General features: G+C 32.2%; 1 protein-coding gene across 1 annotated transcript in view; it reads right to left on the reverse strand.

Annotated features, from left to right (window-relative positions):
• Positions 1-25,218, reverse strand: part of KANSL1L (KAT8 regulatory NSL complex subunit 1 like) — a 124,730-nt gene that overhangs the window by 63,283 nt on the left and 36,229 nt on the right. The window contains 2 exon segments of the mRNA XM_063092705.1: positions 2,082-2,279; positions 17,757-17,898. Coding sequence (XP_062948775.1) covers positions 2,082-2,279; positions 17,757-17,898 — 340 coding nt within the window.

The following is a 25,218-nucleotide window of genomic DNA, read 5'->3' on the forward strand; positions in this document are numbered from 1 at the left end:
AAGTAAAAAAAAAAAAAAAAGAAAAAACTTAGTAGCTATTCATAACAATGTTTCTAATGTAAATATGCCAGTAGTGAAATTTATCTTAAATCACTTAAAGTACTAAAAATAAGGCTCCTTTCAATTTATGAACAAAATATATTTTCTAACAATTCAAGGATGTATTAATTCTATGAGTCAACAAGTTATTTTTAAAAAATCAGTATACAACTCAATAGTGTCTTTATATTTTAATTGTTAACACTGACGAAAGGATTATCAGTAAAAAGTTACTCAAGTCAAAGGATTATCAGTGAAAAGTTAGATTACCCTAAAAAAGAAATGCTTAAAATCGTGCTTGCCACCCCCACCACTTAACTCACTTCTAGACTTTCTTCCTCAACAAGTATTTGAAAACAACTTAATTTTTTAAAAAAACTGTCCTATAAAAGTATTATTACCATATGTTTCAAGAGCAAATGATCTATTCACAGGCAATTTATTAGTGATCTTTACAAGTGATTGCTGCTAACCCTACCTGCATCTTTTTTCCTCTACTCTCCCTATGTTGAGACATTACTGTTGCTCTCATAACTCCTGGTTCCCTACACTGCCAAACCTCTGATGCTTCCATCAGCAGTGAGACCTAAAATGCCTGTGCTACCCAGGGTCAGCTTCATGGGCATGCAACCTGTGCAGTTGCACAGGGCTGTACCCAGAAGGGCCTTTATACTTGCTTACTGCTCTGCTGTCACTGTCTTTAATTTATTATTTTTAACAAAGGGCTCTGCAATTTCATTTTGTACTGGGCTCCGCAATTAGCCAATTCTGATGTTATTTCAGGTCCAACCAAATCAGCAATACCAAAGAGAGAGAAAAAAGTACAAGAAATCTCTTTTAAAAATGAAAAATCCCTCTGAAATTATACTGTACAAGTGTTAAGAATTAATTATCATCTTACTTTCCATGAATAAGTAGTGACCTAGGGAGGAAAAGCAGATTTGACTGAGCAAGCAAATTAAATCATTCTGAGTGCGAACAAGTAGGGTCAAACTGAAAGGGGATTCACCCTACAAGATGAAGGGAGGGAAAACAAAGAGGGAAATGGGAATATGAGAATATAGCCTACATTGCACTTATATGTAAAGTGCATTCCTATTTAACATAAGATAATGACCAAAAAAACTTTCTGAATTACAAAATATTCATGAAAGTGTTTTGGTTATACATTACAATTAAGGAACACTATAGTAGGCAATTGTAAATTTAACAAATATGAGGTGGGAGAAGTTACACTACATTTTGGTTTACCATGAATAATACAGTAACCTGATACTGAATTATTTCACAGTGTATTTTGGAAAAGCCCAGGAAAATTAGATGCAGACAGGCATAAATCTACATCATTTCCCAGTGGGACAATGTAACCAGGTAGCCGTTTTCAAGACTGGATATGCCCTAGAAGATTCAGTCTAGTCATTATATAACTAACTCCTAGAAAGCCAGGTTTCTTCAAAAGCCACCAAAGTCTAAATCAAAATAAATGATTTGATTTCAAAGGATAGATAGTACAGAATAATTAAATTTCTGGAGTCATCCACAATAGAATTTAGATACCAGAAAAGGCTTTGGAATCAAAACAATTTGTTAGGGGTTTTTCTGACTTACCATTTACATGATCATTTTTTATGAAGAAACCCATATTCCAATATTACCTTTCACTAAATATCTCAATCAACAAATTCAGTCAAACAACCATTTGGATTTATTAACTGGTACCACTGTTTTTTTCCTCTGAAAAAAGTCTAATAATGAGCATTTTTGTTAGAGAAAGTATTTTTCAGCCATAGTATAAATGAATTATCAACCTAAGGCTGTGTACCAATACTTTACATATTACAATTAAATAATTTTAATTAAATCAATATTATAATAAAGACCAGTCAAATACCAAATATTTTACTTGTATTTAATGTCAAATGCCAATTTTAATAACCTGTATTCCAGGCAGACTCACATATAATGATGTTTATTTGAATAGTTTATAAAATTGATGAAAACCCATTTCATACCACTGACATGCTACCCTGACTTGACTTTACCTGCTTTTCTATGTTTCGAAGAAGTAGTGTAGGACTGCTTGGTGACATTTCAAAATCTTGTTCTGGTAAAGGATCTTGACTCTCTTGGGGAAACTGAGGATTCCCTGTAGTATTTAACGAAGCTGCTTGATCTGCAAATTGTATTTGTTTTTTCAAAATGTCTTTTGGAAGTTGACATTCTTCTAGGATCACTATCTCCTAGACAAACAGCAAGGAAAGAGTTGAAGTGAAAACAAATTGATTATTAAATCACCTTTAATGCTACAATACACTTGAAACTATGATTCTTATTATTGCTTGGAAATCAGAAAACATACACTTGAAAGTACAGTTTAATTCTGCCAATACTTGCGTAATTTAATAAAATAACATATGTGGCTGATAGGCTGGGCTTGTAAAATATTGTCATAAGTTATATATGTGTAGTTTTTTTCTTCTTATTGGTTTTAATTATCAGCATTAAAAGCATGATACATTTAGAATAAAATTAAAGGCTTATAATAGTCAGAATATAGACATTTCAGACTAAAATGCTGTATACTTTCTGATATAATCTTCTGATATTTTGGTCTCTAGAATTTCTATTTGGAGTTCTATATTTTATAGAAATTTTATATCAAAATTTTATATTTGATCACTCCCAATTTTGTAAATTAAAATACCAAACTTACAAATACCCAAACAACAATCTACCTCTATATTAACTCCTTTTAGAACACCCAAAGGAGCCCTGTCCCTGTTGCTACCAGCCAGCAACCATGGGCAGGACTGCACAACTGAGAAAAAGTACTCTCTAGGCCAAAGTTCTTGCTGCTTACAGAGTAGCCATTTTTCCCATATTACCCAGCTTCCTTACTCCAACTGTTCTCAACCTTAGGTACCTCAGTGGCACTGACGAAAGGAGAGAAAGGGGAAAAAGGAGTGCACAGACATGATCTTAATGGTTTCATAGTCATTTCACTTGTAAAACTTCTCTTCCGACCCCTTCTCCCACCTTTTTCTTTGCAAAATGCTAATAAGCTCCTATTGGCTAGTTGGAAAAGTACTAAACTCCTAATGCAGCTAAAATATTAGATTCTTTTAATAAAAAATAGACTAAATCATTAATATGTGTATATTATTTTGAGAATGGAATAAATTAAATGACTGCTGTGGCTAGCCTTTATCATGTATATGTCCTATTTATAAAATGGAAACTGCCTATAGATGATCATTTTTTATATGAGTTTTAGTTTATACTATCTAAATTACAGAATATACAACTTTAAAATGGACATATTAAGGTATGGTATAAGATATATATTTTATTGTGCTGTGGTAATATTTTACAACTGATGCTTTTTAAAAGTAGTAAATGCATTATTTTTTTAAAAAATTATATTTAGAATAGTGCTAGTATGCTGACTTTTCCAAAGAGAAGGGAATCCAATTGTTGATCTCAATGTCTATTTTCTTAGAATGTACAGATATGACTGTAAAGAAATCTGAAGAAACATATTCAAAAGAAGTTCTTGTTTTGTTTGATATTTTAAAAATCAAACTAAGTATGACAGATATAGTATCACCAATCTTAAAAGCTCTTGAAAGTATCCATTCAGAATTTCTGCAAGTCTCTTATTAGTTTTTTCACAACTACCTGCAAGTAAAAGAAATACAAGTTTTTACCGTATCAATTTAATTGCAATTCCCTTTGGATTGATTACAATTTATATTATGGGCCAGTCTGCTATAGATTAGCCTGATTTCATATTGCTTCTACTGAAAAATCTGTTGTGAATTTCAAAAGCCCAATTTCTAAAGCTTTAGAATCCCATCTTTTTATAAGAAGAAGGCCTCCTATAGATACCTCAATAAAAAATGATATTTTTACAATTCAACCAGGAAAACATCTTTATTATAAAGTCTCCATAGCTAATTTTAAGCAAAAATTTAATTGAAAATTTTTAAATGCACAATTTAAAATGTGGAAGGCTCTATTACAGAATAACGGAAGAAATCTAACAGAGAGACCATTTAATATAGGATAGCCAATGTCTCTCCCAAGAAAAACTATTTCAGTTTTTTTCTAAAAGTGAGAAGAAGCTGTCATCTTAGAGGAAACAGGAAAAAGGAGAAATATGGGAACTTGTAATGTGTTGACAAAGCTGTTGTAACAAGAACAAAGGGATGTTGTTAGTAACTGCTTTCTTTAACTCTCTAAAAATTTAAGCAAAATTTAGACCATATCAAGTGCGGTAAAGGGGCAAATGAGAGTTTAAAGACCTAAAACTTGTACATCTACTAGGAGATCTACTCAGCGTTTATTTCCTGATCTGAGGCACAAACTAGCAGTTATTTAAAATAATAGGATACTTATAAAATAGCATCTCTCAATCTCTTTCCCTTCCCTTTATCTCTAAGTTTAGAAGAAAATCTCTTTTTCCTTTCAAAATAAAGTTCCATCTCACTTGAGATAGTATTAGCCATCCTCAATTTTTTTTCTTACAACTCAAGAAGCTATAAGAGTAAAGAAAGTGCTTTTTTCCCTATAGGATATAATAATGGCTCAACTAAACTGCACATAAATAAACAATTAAGTATCTTGATTAATTCCTAAGAAATGTAAGGAGAAACTACTAAATAAAATATTGTATTCTCACAGCATAATTGTATGACATTTTCCATAAGGTAAACATAATGCTATTCTTAAGGGAACAGAGGGCCAGATATACATCTAGCCTTACCTTACTTATAAGGTAAGGCCATATAAATTATTACTGGGAAGTTTAGATGTCTTTCCTTTAAATAATTTATTCTAATAGACATTATATAGATATATAATCAAACTTTTTAAAAAGTTTAAACAAGTATATAGTATTGCTTAGAATATACAAAATAAAATAGACATAAAACATGCTTTCTCAAGTCAAAGATTATGAATTAGACTGTCTAGATTCAAATATAAAACATCAATCTAACTGGAAACACACTTTCTTGGAAATTTCCAAATTGTTTTATACTTGACTCATGCCTAGAATTCTATTTGCTATAAAAATGCATGCAATATTACATACTTTAAAGAAAATGATCAAAGAGGAGAGATTATCTAGTGATCTGGAAAGGACTGGGAAATCACTACAACTGAAGGCCCCTGTAAAGATAGAGTGAACAAAGAGAAAAAGTAACTACAGTAATTTAGTATGAAACTTTCATCAGGAAACTATTCTTGAACATGGCTCCCTCAAATGTAACAGACAGAATCTATAAGCCTAAGGTTTTATGTCTATCCTTCTATCCATGCTCCTACAGACACCATCAAGAAATCCTACCAGGTGTTAATATTCATCACTTTCTAGCTTCCTCTTCCATTCGTGTGCAGTTCATATTTTCTGCTCCTTTGTTTCATGCCTTCAGACCTTTAAGGAATGCCCTTTTCTGATTCCATTCGTTCATCAAGAAATTGACTATTTATCCTCCAAACTCATACTGAGACATCACCTCTTTCTTTTGATGTTTTCTCTCACCCCCTTACCTCTAAGTATTCTTTGTATGCCACTTCTATATCTTAATAAAAATATGTATTGTGGACATATTATATCATATTACAACTATTTACATGTTTTATCTCCCATATCTGAATGTAAATTCATGATGGACAGAATCTAAAACATAGTAATTTTTGTGGATGTGCAGACCCTAAGTGTGTGGGGGGGAGTTGGGCTAACTACATGGCTCAAGAGCTCTGATCACTTCCCTTCGAAGCTTTTTCCTTTCAAACCAATCTCCACCAACCTTACAATATTAGATTATCCCCAGCACGTGTATACTATCACCATGTAGAATACAGTTTTCCACTAAAACTTACAAGGAGATATTTAGCAATATTTAGATTAAATAGGAGTTCATGGGATGATATGAGAACTCCTTATATTACTGCTTTTGTGGGAAAATATACTCTGAGTTTTAAGCAGCCTATAATTTTAGAAAAACAATGTATTTTTAAGCTAGGGAAATGCCATGTTAAAATTTCCCTGGTTGAAAATTAAAACAGCATTTATTTTTATTTGTGTAATCATTTGCTTAACTAGACTGAAAGTGCTGAAAATGTGGGAACTCTGCAGGATTTTGTTCACCACCATATATCCTAAGCACATATTAGGCACCTAACTGTGTGTGAAAGAAAAGAAGGGAAAGAGTGAAGAAAAGAGAGAAATAGGAAGGAATAATTTTTGTTTAAAAATTGCTGCAATGTAATAACATAGCTTTAGCTGACATTTCTACAGAAATAACTGCAAATATACATCTTCTTAGAGACCTGCTTTCTCCAGTAACTCGTATTTCTAACTCCTTCTGGAAATCTCAGCAGAAACTGTCCAACAGAACTTCACAATGAACATCTGAGAAAGTTCATTTTTACCATATTTCCTATAAATTCAAGACTTCCTCCTTTCTTGGAAGTAGCAGATCAATAACTAAGAGAACAGAATTGCTGAAATCAGAATCACTTGGAGAGTTAAGGAAAACAAAACTGTCTACCAACATTTTCCTATGCTTGTGTGTGTGTTTGTGAGAGCATGCATGTGTGTATTGGGGTGGAGAGTAGAATTTTGGTAATTGTCACAAATGTGATTTGAAAAACACCTCAAGTGACACCCTCTTGTTCTTCAAAACCATACCTCCTAATATATCATTAGGCTCAAAACTTTGAGGTGGTCTTTTAGAATATGTGGCTTTTGTCTCTATCCTCATGTACAATCTCTCTGGTAATTCTCTGTGATATCTAAGTATTTGTGTGACATTTACCTCCACAGTTACCATTATATATTACTCTTTTCTCATCTTTATTACATGTTAGAACTGCTAGAAAACATTTCCTTGGCACACTCTCTTTCTTCATTTGTTTATTATGCACTTAGTTATCATGAGAACTATTACTAACAACAAAAATGCATGCTCTTTACTGTTAATATAGTCCTAAAGAAGTTTTCTAAATAGAATCTGATCAATTATCTCTCCAAACAGACATTTAAGTCCATCTCAAGGACCTTTTCTTCATCGGAAGTCCCACAGCACTATGTCTATACGTTCCTTGTTGTATTAATTTTCTGCCTTATAATACAGTTATTTATATACATATTTATCACATAAGGAAAGTTCTGTGACTTAATATATCTGACTTTTGGCAAGTTACTTTCTCTCTGTCCCCAATATCTTTACCTATAAAACAAACACAATACCTACCAATTAAGGTTGTTGTGACTTTTAAATGACATAATACACGTAAATTGCTTAAAATAGTTCCTCATGTATTTTAAACTACATTATAGTTTATTGTTGTATCATCATCATCATCATCATCATTAAAAGTAGTATTAGAACCTAGGCACAATATTGGACATAAGAATTTATTTGACTGGTCCTGGATAAATAAAAGGGAGATAGAAAGAGAAAGATAGGAAGAGATAGTGGAAGACTGAATGCTTCCCTCCTAAAATTGGGAACAAGAAAAGGATGAAATAGAAATAGACACTTCTATTTAGCATTGAACTGAAGTTCTTAGCCTATGTGATAAAATAAGGAAAAGAAATATAAAAGAACTATATAATACACACATGACCTATATTATTTACAGATGACATAGTCATGAATGTAGAAAACTCTAAGGAAGCTACTAGAGCTAACGAGTGAGTTTAGAAACATCACAGGATACATGGTCAATATATACAAATCAACTGTATTTTTATAGTCTAGTAATGAAGACCAGGAAAGTGAACTAAAAAGAAAATACCACTAATAGTAGCATCCCAAAACGTAAAATACTGAGAAAAAAATTTAACAAAATATGTAAAAATCCTATACACTGAAGACTACAAAACATTGCTGAGAAAAATTAAAGACCTAAATAAATGGAGAGATAATCTATTGTTCACTTACTCAATGCCTCCATATTGTTAAAATATCAATTCTCTCTAAATATCTCTATACATTCAGTGTAATCCTAAACAAAATCCCAAAGGAAATTTTTGCATAAACTAACAAGTCAATACTAAAATTTATAGAAAAATGAAAGGGCCTAATCACTAAAACAATTTTGAAAAAGAACAAAGTTAGAAGACTCACACTACCTGATTTCAAGGCTCATTATTAAGCTGTAGTAATCAAGACTGTGTGTTTTGGCATTAAAAAAAAAAAAAGAGAGAGAGAGAGAAATAGATAGAGAGATAAATATATAAAAAAAATCAATGGAAAAGAGCAGGAAGTCCAAAAATAAACCCACACATATATGGCCAATTGACTTTTTACAAAGATAGTAAGATAACACAATGGAGCAATAACCATATTTTCAGGGAATGGTGTTGGAATGTCTGGATACATATTTGGAAAACTGATCAAAAATTCATTCATTGGAATAAACTTTGTTCCTCTTAACTCACAACATGCATTAAAATAAACTCAAAACTTTTGAGTATAAAATAAACTTTTATGCTGCTTGCAAACAAAGGAGTGTGTACTATGTGAGTCCATTCCTAAAACTGTACAAAAAACAAATATAATTTATACTGGCAGAAAGTACATCAGTGGTTGCCTGAGGCCCTCATGGTGGGGAAATGGAGAAGGACTGGAAAAGGGCACAGAGGAATTTTTATGGGTGAAAAAAAGATTCAATATCTTGATTGTGGTCATAGTTATGTTGAGCACATATATTTCAAATCTCATCAAATTTTTTATTTAAAATGAATGCATTTGATTTTTAAAAGATTTCCCAGTACAGTACCTAGAACTGCTGGATATCACATAACAAATAATAAGTTAGCTAAATTAAAAGGAAGAAAGGAAAATCCTTAAGGGCCTGAAAAGAAAAGGACAAGACAAAAGACAGAGCAATTAATGTACTAGCAAATAGCAAAGCTGTGTGAAAGCATTAGTCCTAGATACTTATCAGTCTTAGGTAACAAAATTCACACAAAGAAAAGAGACAAAGCTTTGGCGCTGACTAAAGATGGGCTAAATAATCAGTGAAAAAAAAGCCATAGCATCCTGCAATATAAGAAGATAAAGTCTGTCTATCTTCATCTGATCTCTGTATAAAAATTAGTCTATGCTAAAAAAAACTACACTTCAGGCCCTCACCTTGACAAGTTCTTAGATTTGAATATAAAAAGATAGGTTTTGGAATGCAGACACTCTTAGGGAATCTGTCTTAATGCAAAATAATCTAGAGAAATACATCTAGGCCCTCTGTGATTCCCACAAAAGAACAGGACCCTTAGAGATAAGCTTACAATAAAAAAGAAACATAAGGGGGCCGAGCCGTGGCGCACTCGGTAGCGTGCTGCGCTTAGCAGCGCGGCGACGCTCCCGCCGCGGGTTCGGATCCTATATAGGAATGGCCGGTGCACTCACTGGCTGAGTGCCCGTCACGAAAAAGACAAAAAAAAAAAAAAAAAAAAAAAGAAACATAAGGGACACATCCATATGTGTAAGACAGAAGTCACAATAAAGAATTAGGACCCAAAGAACCTCAGATAATAGGACACTGAATGAAAGTACATTTATTATGATAAAAGAAAGTATCTTAAACCTTTAAAAAGAAAAAAAATAAACTGTCCAAATAAGTGAACATGGATAAAAATGAAAAATACTGTCAATAAAATTAAAAGCCCAACATATATGTTAAAGAGCCAATTAGCTATAGCTATAGAGAGAATTAATGAACTGTAAACAGGAGGAAATCACCAAACATGATAGTACAAAGAGATAGAGATGGAAAAATACTGAGAGCGATAGAATGAGAAAGTTTCAAATGACTTAGTACATCTCCAGAAGAAGATGATAAAAAGATGAGAAGGAAAAATTATTCAAAAGGAGGGCTGGCTGGTTAGATCAGTCAGAGCACAGTGTTGTAACACCAAGGTCAAGGGTTCAGATCCCCGACAGCATAGGAGTGTAAGAGAAGCATAAAGAATCACATATTGGCTTTTAAATACTTTTCCCCAAAATGGAATATATCATTTCTGCTCACAGCTCAGTCCAGAAATAATCCTGTAAGAGGATTGGGAAATATGGGGAGAACATGAGTATTTATTGAGCAATAAAGATCTCTGCTGCAGCACAACCTTTTAGTCAATGAATATTAATTACTTCTCTCCTTCAGAACACACCCAACCAATATTTCCCAAGGGAGATAACCAAAGTCCCACTTAACGATGCACAGGAGTCTCCCTATCAGGTCTGGATATGGTTCCTCTTGGTCTGAAGATCTACAATGTAAAAATGTATCTGCCCCCTCCAAACCACCCCAATAATACAATGTTAGAACAGGGACAAGAAGATAATCACATAAACATTCCCAATAGGAAAGGTAAAAAATGAGAAATATACATCAGTTATTGGTTTACATTAATGCTAAAATTCTGCTGGACAATTACTGTAAGAGCCCCCTGCCCTAAGAGCCAGGTTTGGCTAGGTCTTGAGTTTTGCTCTCTATTAAAGAGCACTTTCTGTCCACTGTATCCTATGGCCCGGAATCAGCTTCTAAAAGTTTCTTCCTTTTACATTACTTCCCTTGGCAATATCAGTAAATGTTAATGTCTTGAGAACTGCAAAGCTCTCCACCTACTTCTCGTTCATAGAAGGTTGGCGTCCTAAGGTTGGTTTAAGTCTTGAACAGTAAAAGGCTCTTTTTAGACTAGGCTTTTGGTTCTTTGGCAGTATAACTCACTCAAAAACTCAGAAGGCTTCCCATCTATCTGCTTTCAGGTAGTTCCATGTGCCAGAGATCACATCCACAGCTCTTTGAGACAATTTCAAAAGATATTTCTTTTGCCTTCTAACCCTAATACCTACCCACACTCTTTTCCTTTCTTTCTCTGCTTCCTTGAGGTCTCATAAAGCTCTTCAGTTTTGATGGAAAATCCACATTCTTAATCTCCTTCCACAGACCCTGGCATAATTATCCACCTCAAAGGTTTTGCTGAGCATCATACCTTTAGACTGATATTTGCTCTGAATCATTTTGGCCTTTAACTATTCAAAGGTTTTCTCAATCCTATCTCTCATGATGTCTAGAAGTAGTCAGTTTTACCAACTTTTTAGGCCTAAATTTCTAGAAACTTATCCCCTTTCTTTTATGTTTTTAAACAAATAAGTTTGAAAAAGACCTAATTAGAAATATCATCAATGAAAGGTATGTTCACAAAGTAAAAGCCAATATACAGGACAAAGTCTAGACAGAACATGGAAAAATAAAGAATAAGGAAATTAAGATAGTAAGGAATTCCTTGTAGTAAAGAGACGCAAAGAGAATAAAAAATATAAAAGAGGAGTTAAGAGACATGAAAAATTTGTTTGAGCCTCTCAATCTATTAAGAATTTCAGAAAAAGAGAACAGGAAAAAATTGGCAGAGAAGCAAAATTTGAAAATAATAGCAGAGAAATTTTTAGAATTGAAGAAAGATGTAAATAAAGCCTCAGACTAAATGTGGAATCTGAAAAAAATAAAAACATACACATGTCCACGCAAAGACTTACACATGAATGTACATAGCAGCACTATTTATAATAGTCAAAAACGAAAACAACCTAAATTTCCATCAACCAGTGAATAATTAAACAAATTTTAGTATACTGATATAATGGAGTACTAATCAACAATAAAAAGGAAAAAACTACTTATACACACATGTATTAGTCCATTTCTGTCGCTTATAACAAAATACCTGAAATGAGTGATTTCTAAAGAAAATGAAATTTATTGCTTACAGTTTCAGAGGCTAGGAAGTTCACAGTCCAAGGAACACAGCTGGTGAAGGCTTTCCTAGGTGATGACTTCAGTGACAGCAAGGTATTACATTGAGAAAATGGCAGAGCAGAGAGAGCAAGAGAAAGAGAGACAGATTCTCCTCTCTCTTCTTTTAAAACACTCCAAACCACACCCCTGACCACCATTTTTAATCCATTCTCTACTGCACAGTCCTACAATCTAATCACCTCTTCAAGGCCCCACTTTTCGATTACCACAGTAGGATCTCCCACCCTCTTAACAGTCACAGTGGGGACCAAGTTTCTAATACATAAAACTTGGGTGACACAATTCAAGCTTCAGTGAGTTTTGGGGGAACATAATTCAATCCACTACAACACAACACCACAGATGAATCTCAAGAGCATTATGCTAAGTAAAAACAAGCCAGATAGAAAAGGTTATATGTCTTATAATTGGACTTACATGTAATTCTAGAAAAGGCAAAACTATAGTGATAGAAAACAAATCAGTCGTTGCCTAAGGTAAACAGCTTGAAGGAAGGAGATTAACTGCAAAGGAGAAGGAGTAAAATTTTTGAAGGTGACAGAAATGTTCTTTATTATGATCATGGTGATAGTTACATGACTAAACACATGTCATAAATTAGTGAACTGTACCATTAAAAATGTGTACTCTGAATTCCTAACAAGATAAAGATGATCCATACCTAGATACCTGTGCATAAAAATGTAGAACATCAAATTAACAGGAAAACTTTAAAAGTTACCAGATAAAAAAGACTGTGTGTAAAAATAAAAACAGTACACTGAAAATTGTCTGTTCATCACTATCACAGAAAACAATGAAATAGGATATTTAAAGTTCCCTGAAAATAACTGTGGAACTAGAATTTACACCAACATGAAAGATCATTTAAGAGTGAGGGTAAAATAAAGATATTTTGATATATACAAAGACAATGAGAGTTTATGTGTCCAGAGACTCTACTGTCAGAAATTCCTAAAGAATGTACTTTAGGGCTGGCCAGTTAGCTCAGTTGGTTAGAGCATAGTGCTGATAACACCAAAGTCCAGGGTTCCATCCCTGTAACTAACTGGTCAGCCACCAAAAAAAAAAAAAAAAATGTAGTTTAGCAACAAGTAAACTAAGAGAGAAAAGGTGAAGTAGGAGAGACTGCAAATCCTTCCCAGTATTCATTTTCTTCTACTTTTTACTAAAAGATCCCACTCCTACCAGAGTTTTAGCTAAGCTACAACACAATATCTCAGTGAAACACTATGTTATTCAGCTTCATTTCCTATATATCTAGCTGGAGCCATGTAATTCAATTTGGGCAAGTTTGGGCCAATAGATTGTGAGTCAAAGTAGTATAACTTCCAAGTCACTTCCAATTTAAAGACAAACTGTCCTGCACTTCTCTTTTCATTTCCCAAGGACTAGAATGAGATGACTATAACCCTGTTCAACAGTGCAGTCAAGTAACATACACTAGGGGACAGCGCAGCGGCAAAATGGAAGGAATCTGAGTCCCAGAATGACCCCGTACAAACAAGTTGCTCCATCGGCCTATACTGACCCTTTACTTTGAAGTGTTATGTATAAGAGAAATAAACTACTTCGATGAAGCCACTGTATTTGGGGTTTCTTTGTTACGGCAGTTTAACCTGTAACATAATTTTATAGGTAGAACACAGTAAGCACATTTATTAATGAAATCCATTAGAAATGTAATTGATTATTTACTGTAAAACTAGTAACTAGATTGAAATAGATATTTTCAATGAGTATTTAAATAGGACTAAGATACATGTTTTAAGTAAAAAAAAAAAAAAAGTATAAAAATACTAAGTACCTTTAGTCATTGTTAGAACAATTTATAATTAAGGAAATATGTTAAAAATTAGGAGTAATGATTTTAAGAACAAAACCATAATGTATAGCTTCAAACCAGCAGAGGGAGAAAGAAAAGAATGAAGCAAATTCTATCAGTACAACTAAAGAGAGGTGAAAAACAAGACACAAATACAAAGAGATAAATAAATGCAAATATAAAAAAAATAGAAACTAATCACAGTGAAATTTTTAATGTAGCTACAAGTCGCTTTCAAGAGCAACACCTAAAAAAAAAAATTTTTGTATGTACCAAGCAGCATTATTTCAAATGTTAAGAAGCAAAAACTAACATTTACCAGTAGAAACTGAAAAATTCACAATGATGAAAGGAAATTTTAACAAACCTGTACCAGAAATTAAAAGATCAAGAAGATATATAAAGTTATAGCAGATATATACAACAAGATCAACTAGTTTGATCTACTACATATACAGAGAATTCTATAATCAATAGATAAAGAATATACATTCATTTCTATTATACAGTAAGTATTTATAAAGTTTCACTCCAAAGAATGGAATCCAGACAGACCAATTGGTTCAGAGACTACAATGTACTTTAATGATAAATTACAAAAGAAAAAAAATTTTCATGTATTTGGAAACATTAAGATACACTATTAAATAACTCAGATTAAAAAGGCAATTACATTGGAAATTACAAAATATTCAGAACTGAACAACAATGAAACAAATATATGGCATGAACTCAAAGGAATACTTGAGTATGAACTGAAAAGAAGAGTTATAAGATCAAGAAACTAAAACAAGAACAAAAGCAACAATACAATAAACCCAATGAAAATGGAATAAAAATAAAAGAGCAAAAATAATGAAATAGAAAACACAGAGATAAAGGAAGATCAATAAAACCAAAAATTTACTCTAGATGAAAAGATTGATAAAACAAAATTTTTGAAAAATTTTTCAAAAGCAATATAAAGGGAACTTCTATACTAAAAAGCAAACTTCTTTTAAAGCTGTAGAATCAAGATAGATATATAGTTATAGTTAGTCCAGTAAAAGACATACATATAACTCAATATGTGAAAAAAATGATATTTCAAATCAGAAGGTAAGATAACTATAATTTACAAAAAGGTGCTGAGCTGACTATCCATATGGAAAAGAAAAAGCTACATTATTACTTCACAACATATAAATACATAAATAAATATTAGGGGTAGGATTTCTTAAACAAGACACAGAAAGAGACAACCCATAAAGGAAAATATTAATCCATACAATTACACTGAAGTTTAAATTTCTGTTCAACAATATATACGCTAAACAAAATGAAAAGATAAAATATATCATAAGAGAAGATATTTGTAATATTTATAACTGTCCAAGAATATTCTCCAAAATTTAAAGAGAATTCATGTGTATATACACACCACCACCAATAACCACCACCCAATAAAAGAATAAGTAAAAAAGATAAGTTAAATCTTAGACAAAAAAAAAAAAAAAAAAAATCTGATGGCAAACAACATCGAGGCCCAACCTCACTATATTCAGGAAAAATTAAATTAAAACAGTAAAAATACAATACTTCACACCCATTACACAAAAAATTTAAGAGGTCAAAAAATATAAAATGATGTCAAGAATGTGGAGAACTGGAGCTCTCATACACTATTAGTGGTTAATATGATTATCTAGTCAGATCACTGAGTATATAGGAAAGTTGAGGATAGCCATCCCTAAGATACAGCATTTCCACTTCAAGGTATATATACCCAAGAGAAACTCCTCAGGTTCACAAAGAAACACAAAAGATATTGCAATATTGTTTTCAATAGCATGTAAATTGAAACAATGTATATGTCTATAAATAGAAAATAGAACAGATAAATATTGATTTTATTCATACAATATCCATTTCATTCATACAATGGAATAACATACATGAGGTATAAAAATGAATAAAAAAGTAGCTGAACAAAAGCAAGTTGCAAAAAAATTTATAGAAAATATATCATTTACATAAACTTTAGAAGAATAAAAAGTATTTGTAAATACAGATAGACACTTATGTAACAATAGTATAAAAGCATACATGAAAATAATAATTATCAAAAAGTGTCCAAAACAGAATAGGGGTGACAGGGACATGGGGAAAGAGAATAGGATCGGGAAGGCTATATAGGTATTTCAACAGTACAGGTAATGCATTAATTATTCTAAAAACTAAACCCAAACTGGTAGAAATTTAACATTTGATAAATGTAAGGATGAGTACACATGTTCATCATTAAATTACTTTCTATAACTTTGCATGTGTTTATAATTTTTCTTAAAGCCAAACAAACAAGAAAACATTTAGGGAGATTCCAATAAGTTATAGAATTTTCCCATGTATGTTAAAACGTGTCAACAAAGCAGGCAATTTAAAAAAATGTACAGGAGAGGATTCTGTGAAGATGGCAAAGTAGGAAGCACCAGGAATCTGTCTCCCAACCTAGGCAACACTTGCACTGGCAGAATCTATCTGATATAACTATTTTAGAACTCTGTAGTCTATTGAAGACTTACTATTTGAACAGTAAAGTACAATTAATTTAAGCAATTAGCACAGTAGCGGCCAGCTATCCCCCACTCAAAATGGATCAAATACCTAAATGTAAGACCTAAAACTATAAAATTGTTAGAAGAAAACATAGGGGAAAACCTTCATGACATTGGATTTGGCAATAATTTCTTGGATATAACATCAAATGCAGTTAACAAAAGAAAAAAACAGACAAATTGGACTTCATAAAAATGTTTAAAATTTGGTCATCAAAAGATAACATGAACAGAATAAAAAGGCAACCCACAGAGTGGGAAAAATACTTGCAAATCATATATCTGATAAGGGCCTAATATCCAGAATATATACAGAACTCCTAAAACTCAAGAACAAATAACAAACAACCCAATTAAAAAATGGGCAAAAGACTTAAACAGATATTTTTCCAAAGAAGATATACAAATGGCCAATAAGCACTTGAAAAGATGCTCAACATGTCTAATCATTAAGGAAATGCAAATCAAAGCCACTATGAGATAGCATCTCACACACATTAGGATGGCTACTATTAAAAAACCAGAAAACAAATGTTGGTGAGGATTTGGAGAAATTGGAACCATTGTGCACTGCTGGTGGGAATGCAAACTGGTATAGTCATTGTGGAAAACAGTATGGTGGTTCTGCAAAATATTAAAAATAGAATTACCACATGATCCAGCAATTCCACTTCTGGGTATATATACCGAAAAGAACTGAAAACAGAATCTCAAAGAGTTTTTTTACACCCACGTTCATAGTACACTTAAAATAGCTAAAAAATGGAAGCAACCCAAGTGTCAATCAACAGGTGAATAGGTAAGCAAAACGTGGTACACACATACAATGAAATACTATTCAGTCTTAAAAAGTTAAGAAATTCTAATATATGCTACAATACAGATAAAAATTGAGGACAGTATGCTAAACCAGACACAAAAAGATTAATACTGCATGATTTCACTTATATAAGGTACACAGAATAGTAAAAATCATAAAGACAGACATGGTTGCCAGGGGTTGGAGAGAGGGGAAAATGGATATTGTTTAATGGGTATAGAGTTTCAGTTTTAAAAGATGAAAAGATTTATGAAGATGGATAATGGTGGATGCATAAATACTATGATGGATGGTATTATGTATTTAATACCACTGAACTGTACACTCAAAATGGTTAAGGTAGTAAATTTTATGTTATGTGTTTTTTGGCAAAATAAAAAAAAAAAATCAGAAAAAAAGTATATTTCTATTAACTGGAACCCAATAATGAAGTTCTGAATTGCTCAAAAAGTATGATAACATGATTTTGGTAAATACAAAGGCATTACAGAGATAGCTTCAATTTATAGTAATTAATATATCAAAAACCTTAACACAAACTGGCTACATTTTTATAAAACTTTATAACAACCATTTTGTGTGACAAGTTGAGAAGGAACTAAAACAGTAGCAATTTTTAACAAAAATAGAAGAACAGAGATAATACCTTAGAGGCACGAATCTGCCTGTGAATGTCTGTCAGTTGCTGGATTTTATATTCTAGCTCTGAAATCTGGGCTTGAAGCCAAGTCCATCGGCTGCCAACTCTTGCTCTGTCTACAAGCCACTTCCATTCAGTACTACAGTTACTGTGAATAAGACAAGCACTGTTAGTCAAAGTACAAAGGCAAACAAGTTTTAACAAAGACTGCTTAATAACTTCCTTGACTACTGTCAGAAAATCTAATTTCCATTACAAAACATATAATTCTCACGAAAGGAGAATGGCAGATTGACTTCTTATCAAACAAAAAGATTTTATTTGCTTACCTTTCTACCCACAAACACCTGTTTCTATTCAATATTATATATCCAGTAGTAAGATAATCCTTCTACTACTTAATACTTTATTAATGCTGATGGACTTAAATAAGGATGGACCAGCAAAGACAAGGAAACACACAAAAAAGGAAATACTAACACCATGTAAAAAGTGTTACATGAGACTTTTATATGTAAATAGATATCAAATACTGGAAAAGTCATTTGAACTGTGCTAGATCTAAGTCCATGTAACAAACTGTAGTATACTCAATTTTACTGTATGTAATTTTCATTTGGTGAAATAGTCATCACTACCAGCTAATTAAGTACTTAAAATCAATTTAAAGAAATTGTCAAAAATTATTTAAAAAATAAAAATATAAATAAGCACACTAAATATAAAGGTCTTGAGATGTTTATTAAGATAAACTGCTTGTTAGAAACCTGATTCCAAGGATTCACAACTGAGAAATTACAAAGAATTTATATAAAGTCTTTCTTCCATGCATATTTGAAAAGAAGGGTTGAATTCCAGCTCCTCTGAGTTTCTCTGTCTTTTGGCAAGGGCATCACTCTAATCTATAGTCTGTAAGATTACGAATTACTTTATGAAAATATTCCAACCACTCCAACTAGAAAAAAAAATTTTTTTGAGATTATGGGTGATGGTGTGTGTGTGTGTGTGTGTGTGTGAGAGAGAGAGAGAGAGAGAGAGAGAGATAATTAATTAGAAGATGCAGATTGCCAAGGAAAATATTACAGAAATTGAAGACATAACTAAAGAGAAATAACTACTTAATGGTAAAACATGAACTTTATAAAAAACTTATCTAAAAATGCATTTATTGTCAAAACCCATAGAATGTACAAAACCAAGAGTGAACTCTAATGTAAATTATGGACTTTGGGTGATAATAATGTGTCAGTGTAGGGTCATCAATTGTCATAAATGTACCACTGTGGTGTAGGATTTGGATAGTGGGAGAGGTTGTGTGCTTTTGTGGACAGGGGTTATATGAGCTCTCTCTGTACTTTCCACTCACTTTTGCTGTGAACCTAAAACTGCTCTAAAAAGTAAAGTCTATTAATTTAAAAAAATGTATTTAACCATAACGGAATGTGTTTCATATAAACTTTAGCCAGAGAAAACATTTATTCTAAGAGATGATTTGTTGCCAAATAAACAATGCAATTATTGTAACTTTTCCATGTAGAATTTACTTATTATAACAGATTTTTACATTATATCAATGTTTTCAGAAGCCATTTAAAAAAAAATAATTCTAATTGCAGAGACAATGTGACTGAAGATACTATATAATGATTTATCTTGGTATGTATTTATTCAGTTTATATTCATTATTGTGATTTTATAAATTTGACACTCAAAAAGATCACATTTCATAAATATAGACAAAATGAAAGAGAATGCCTATTTAAAATACACTATTCATAGATAATATTAACACTAATTGCCAATCATGATATTAGAAAAGACAAGGGCCATATCATGTAAAACCTTGCACAGGTGAGAGTAAAAGGTCTGGATTTTATTGCAAAATGGAAACTACTGGTAAAACAGTACGAAAAATTTTTTTTCCAAGCACTCTGGCTACTAGTTGGAGAAAGCATTGTTGTGGAACATGAGAGATAATGTGAAAACCAATTAAAATGCAACTGTATAATAATCTGGGTGTGGTACAGATAACAGTGGTCTCCAAATATTTCATGTGCTGCCCTACATTTCCCAGCCTTCCTTACAATTAGGTTGGCACCATGTAGCTAGTTGGCCAGTGGGCTGTGGGAAAAAGTGATATTGTCATTTCCAATCCAACTGAGGACTTTCAAAGCCACTTGTGCAGATAGTATAGCTACAAGACAGAGGAGGATCGCAGCCCAAACCATACTGAATTTTATGTAAGCCACAGCAGACCACTGCTGTGTTAAACCGCCCAGAGTAGGAGACTAATTTGTGACTCTAAATATAGACTATTCTGACAAACGCTGAGTATAAAAATGGCTTAGATTGGGAAGAGGAGGGCAGACAAAGAAGATATGTAAAAAAAAGGATGAATTCAAGGTTAATTTTAAAGTCGATATGACTTGGAGAAGTATCATGTAGAAGTAAGCACTGGGAAATCAAAGATAATTTTTTCACATTCTTTCATTAAGTTTTATTGCAGCGGGAAAATTTCACTATAACATGCAACTTGGCTTTGACTGTCAAATTGATGATTATCTACTGGTAAAATGTAATAGAGAAAAGAGAAAATTTTCATAGAGCTCATATTATTGCACTTCTGATAAAGATATTCTGATACTGAAATTAGTATTACAAAAATCATTTTTATGTTCATACACTATATTAAATTACATTACCATAGAAAAACGGCAATATCAGATTTAATTTAAGTAAACTAAATCATGCTGATACTTTGTGATGTATGAAATAAATTTTCTCTAAAGGATAATTTATCCTACATTTTAATAGGAGTGAATAAAATCTGTTTGCTATGTTTAAAAGTGGTAAATAGGCTTTCCCACCAAAAATTCTCCCTTGCTTGAAAACATTTTTCCCCAAAATAATTAACATTGTAAACATGTTACAGATAAGTATACGGTTAACTTGCTCAAAGGAGATTAATACCTGTTGTTTCCCAAAGTCAAAACGTGTTTTATGTAAACAATTTATACAACCAATGATGTAATGGCTTACATAACTTACAGTATAACCAGTCAGAATACAGCTGATGCAATAGCAAACCCAAAATAATGTGAGGCATACCCAGAGTGTCCAGACTCCCCAATTAGCACATAAATCTGGCCTACCAGACCACTAAGAATGCTGAATCCCTGCATCTCTCTGAAGTGTACTGATCAAAGACCACAACATGGGGACTATAAGGTGGAGCTTCTAACTCTAGATTAGTGCACAGACATCTGTGAGTGGGGACCACCTGGGAGAAAGACCACTCAGTCCCCAGAAAGGTAGCATATGCCTTAAATCCCCATCCTTGCTTGCTTGCAGTTAAAATTTAACTTGCTGAAGGAAATAAGTACAAGCTATCTAAACTAAGTGGTTTTGAGTGCAATTTCATCCATACTCCTTGCTGAAATCACGAACCTACATCTGTTTTGACTCTGAAGTGTAATTCCTCAGAATAAGACATAGCTTTCAAAATACTACATTTTAAATTACCAAGACTTAAAGAGAGACATGTATAATTTTGCCTTTAACATATAAATTTTGTTAGCTCACTAATACAATAAATTAATCATGATTGAAATCAAAAGATCCAGTAATGAAAAGTGACACTTCCAAGAAAAATAAGGTTTGTTCTGAAAGAAAATAAATTAAATTAGGCCAATCTTGCTGGTGTTTACTAATCTAGGAAGAGCTTATCCTTCCCTGGAATTTGGTTCTCTTAAACTAAGAGTTGGCAAACTTTTTCTGTAAAAAGGCAGATAATAAATAGTTTAGGCTTTGTGGGCCACATGGTCTCTGTACCAACTACTCAACTCTACCATCGTAGCATGAAAGCAGCCATAGAAGATACATAAATGAATGGGTGTAGTGTGTTCCAAAAAAACTTTACTTACAAAATCAGGCAATGGGCTGCATTTGGTGCATGGGCCATAGTTTTCCAACCCCTGAAGTAGAGCATCTGTTCATATGCTTCTTAGCCATCCCAAAGGATTATGACTTCCTTTGGTAATGTGCCTATTCAAATGTTTTGCCCATATTTAATTGGGTTATCTTATAATTATTATTACAAGTCCTGTGTCAGACTGTATGTATTAGAAACACTTTGTCCCAATCTATAGCTTACTTTTCATTTTTATAATGGTGTCTTTTGAAAGGAAAATGATTCTAATTTTGATGAAGTCCAGTTTATCATATTTCCCTTTTATGTTTAGCTCTTTTTGTATACCATGAAATAGTTGCCTATCACAAAGCCATAAAAATTTTCTCACGTTTCTAAAATTTCAAGGAGTTTAAGGGTTTTGGTTTTTAGATCTATTATCCAATTGAAATTAACTTCTGTGTATGGAATGAAGTAAAGGTCCAGATACATTTTTTTTAATATAGAATATCCAATTTTTGAACAATTTGTTAAAAAGATTCTATTCTCCTTTAATAGTGGGCTCTATCTACCTATCATCCTTTGAAAGAAAAACATTATTCTTGACTAGATAAAAGACTGTCTCTGAATACTGTATTTAAGACAAATACACACACACACACACACACACACACACACACCCTTAAGGATATCTATCTATATATCTATGTCAACATTTAGGTCAATACCACATTATTATTATAGTTTACAGTAATTCTTAAAATCCAGTAGCGTAAATTTTCCAACTTTGTTCTTTTTCCATATTGCTTTGATCATGCTAAATTTGGGAATGAGTTTGTCAATCTCTACAAAACAAAAACAACAACAAAAAAACTACTAGCATTTTTATTAGGATTGCATTGAATCTATAGATCAGTGGTTAGTTGACATCTTAACAACACTGAATCTTTCAACCAATCAATGTATATGGTGTATTTCTCTGTGTATTTACAAACTGTTAATTTCTCTCAGCTATGTTTTATATATTTTAAAAATTTTATCTCTATGTATTCCATATTTATGGATACTGCTATAGAGAATCCATAAATTGTTTGGATCCTAGTATATAGGAATACAATTTATTTTTGTATGTTGTACTTATATACTGTGACTCTGCTAAATACACTTGTGAGTTTTAGTAGCTTCCTTGTAGAGTCCTTAGGATTCTCTATGCATATTATGTCAGCTACACATAAAGACAGTTTTACTTATTTTTTTCTAATTGAGATGTCTTTTCCTATTATTCTCACCTATTGCACTGTCTAGCAATTCCAGTATGTTAAGTCATGTGAGTGCATATTCTTCCCTTCTTCCTGATCTTACAGAGAAAGCAGAGTCTTTCATCATTAAATATGTTAGCTGTAGATTTTTTGTAAACGTCCTTTACCAGATTGAAGAAGTTTCCATTTATTCCTGGTTGTTGTCAGTTATCATGAGTGGGTTTGATTTTGTCAAATTTTTTTTTTTTGGTATCTATGGAAATTATCATTTATTGTTTCTCCTTTTCTCTGATTAATTTTTGAATATTAAATCAATCTTGCTTCCTGGTATAAACATGTTTGGTCACAATGTATTTTTATATTTTGCTACACTCTATTTGGCATTTTATAAAAGATTTTTTGCATCTATACTGAAAGGAGATATAAATCTTGTTTTCCTGTAATATCTTTGTCTGGTTTTGAAATCAAGCTAATGCTGGCCTCATGAGTTGGGAAGTGTTCCCTCCTCCTCTATTTTTCTGAAGTTTCAATAAAATTAATTGGTGGATCGGATCCATCTGGGCCCGGAGCTTCCTATGTGGAAAGGTTTTTAATTACTAATTCAATTTCTCTAATTAGCATAAAGTTTTTTTGGTTTTCTATTTCTCCATGTGCTGGTTTTGGTAATTTGTATCTTTTAAGCAATTAGCCTCTTTATTCTAAATTGTTGAATGTATTGGCATGTAGTTGTTCCTAACACTCCCTGATTATTCTGTGAATTCCTATAACATCTACAGTTATGCTTTTATTTCTTCCCTGCTATTGATAATTTCTCCCTGATCAATTTAGTTAGAAGTTTACCAATGTAATTAATCTTTTCATAGAACCATATGTGAAGGTCTCAAAAGTTCATGAAAAGATTCACATAATCTTCCAATTCTATTTTTCCACAAACTTTGTGAAGTATCCTCATATTTTGGTTTGACTGATTTTCTCCATTGCTTTTGTGTTTTATATTTCGCTGATTTCCACTCTATCATTTTTTCCTTCTATTTACTCTGGGTTTCACTTGCTATTGATTTTATAGCTTCTCAAGTGGGAGACTTGTACCATAGGCTTTATACCAATATAATATCTTCTTTTATAATATAAGCATTAGTAGCCATAAATTTTCCTATTTGCACTCCTTCAGTAATTTAGTAGATGTATCCCACAAATTTTGATATGCTGAGTTTTTAATATCATTCAGTTGAAAACATTCTATGGTTTCTCCTGTGATTTCTTTTCATCCATGAGTTATTTGAAAATGTGTCATTTAATTTCTACGTATTTATGATGTTTCTTACCATTCTTTCCTTTGTATAGATCTAAGTTTTCACCCAGTATGATATTCCTTCAGCCTAAAGATCATCTTTTAAAATTTCTTTAGTACATGAATACTGACAACTTTTCTCAGCTTTAGCTTATTTGGGAATGCCATTTTGCTTTTTATTGCTAAAATATCATTTCAGTAGGTAGATAATTCTAGGTTGACTTTTTTTTTCCTTTCAGCATTTTCAATATATCATTCCATCGTTTTCTGGCTTATATACCTTCTGATGAGAAGTCAGCAATGAATTTTTTTTATTTATTGACCACTTCTTCTGAACATCTATTCTCCTGTTAAGCTAAAGTAGTTTTCATTTCAGATATTATATTTTTCATCTCTGAAAGTTCAAATGGTTCATTATTAAATTTTCAATTTCTCTCATTATGTTCATATTTTCATTTTAAGTCCTTGAGCATATTTACAATAGGTATCTCAAAGTCTTTGCCAACTAATCTTATATTTCCTGCCATTTCCAGGTCTGTTTCTATTGATGATTTTTCTCCTGTTTCTTAACATGTATACTAGTTGGATATATATATATATATAAATGTAAATAAACAAATGTCTAATAGTCGGCTTTACATAAATATATATACACACACACTATGGATACTATATTATGTTGTTCAATGTGTGAATTTTGTGTTCTTCCTTTAAAGAGTAATAAATGTTGGGGGGCAGCTTGTTAAATTACTTATGCACCCTATCACTGCCACTCCCTTTCTCTTATATAGAAGGACAAGGGCGCTTCTCCCAGAAGGCAAAATTAGCATCCTACCAAGACTTTACTCCACTGCCAGAGCAAAAAGCATTATTATTGCAAAAACCAGAAACTACCACATATATCCCACTCTTTTCTTTTTTCAATGAAAGTTTTTATTATAGTTTTCTTGTCCCTACTCCATCACACACACAAGAGGCAAGAGGTTAAGAGAGTAAGAAAACTTTTTTTAT

The sequence above is a fragment of the Cynocephalus volans genome, chromosome 1 (assembly GCF_027409185.1).
Source record: "Cynocephalus volans isolate mCynVol1 chromosome 1, mCynVol1.pri, whole genome shotgun sequence".
Lineage (NCBI taxonomy): Eukaryota > Metazoa > Chordata > Mammalia > Dermoptera > Cynocephalidae > Cynocephalus > Cynocephalus volans.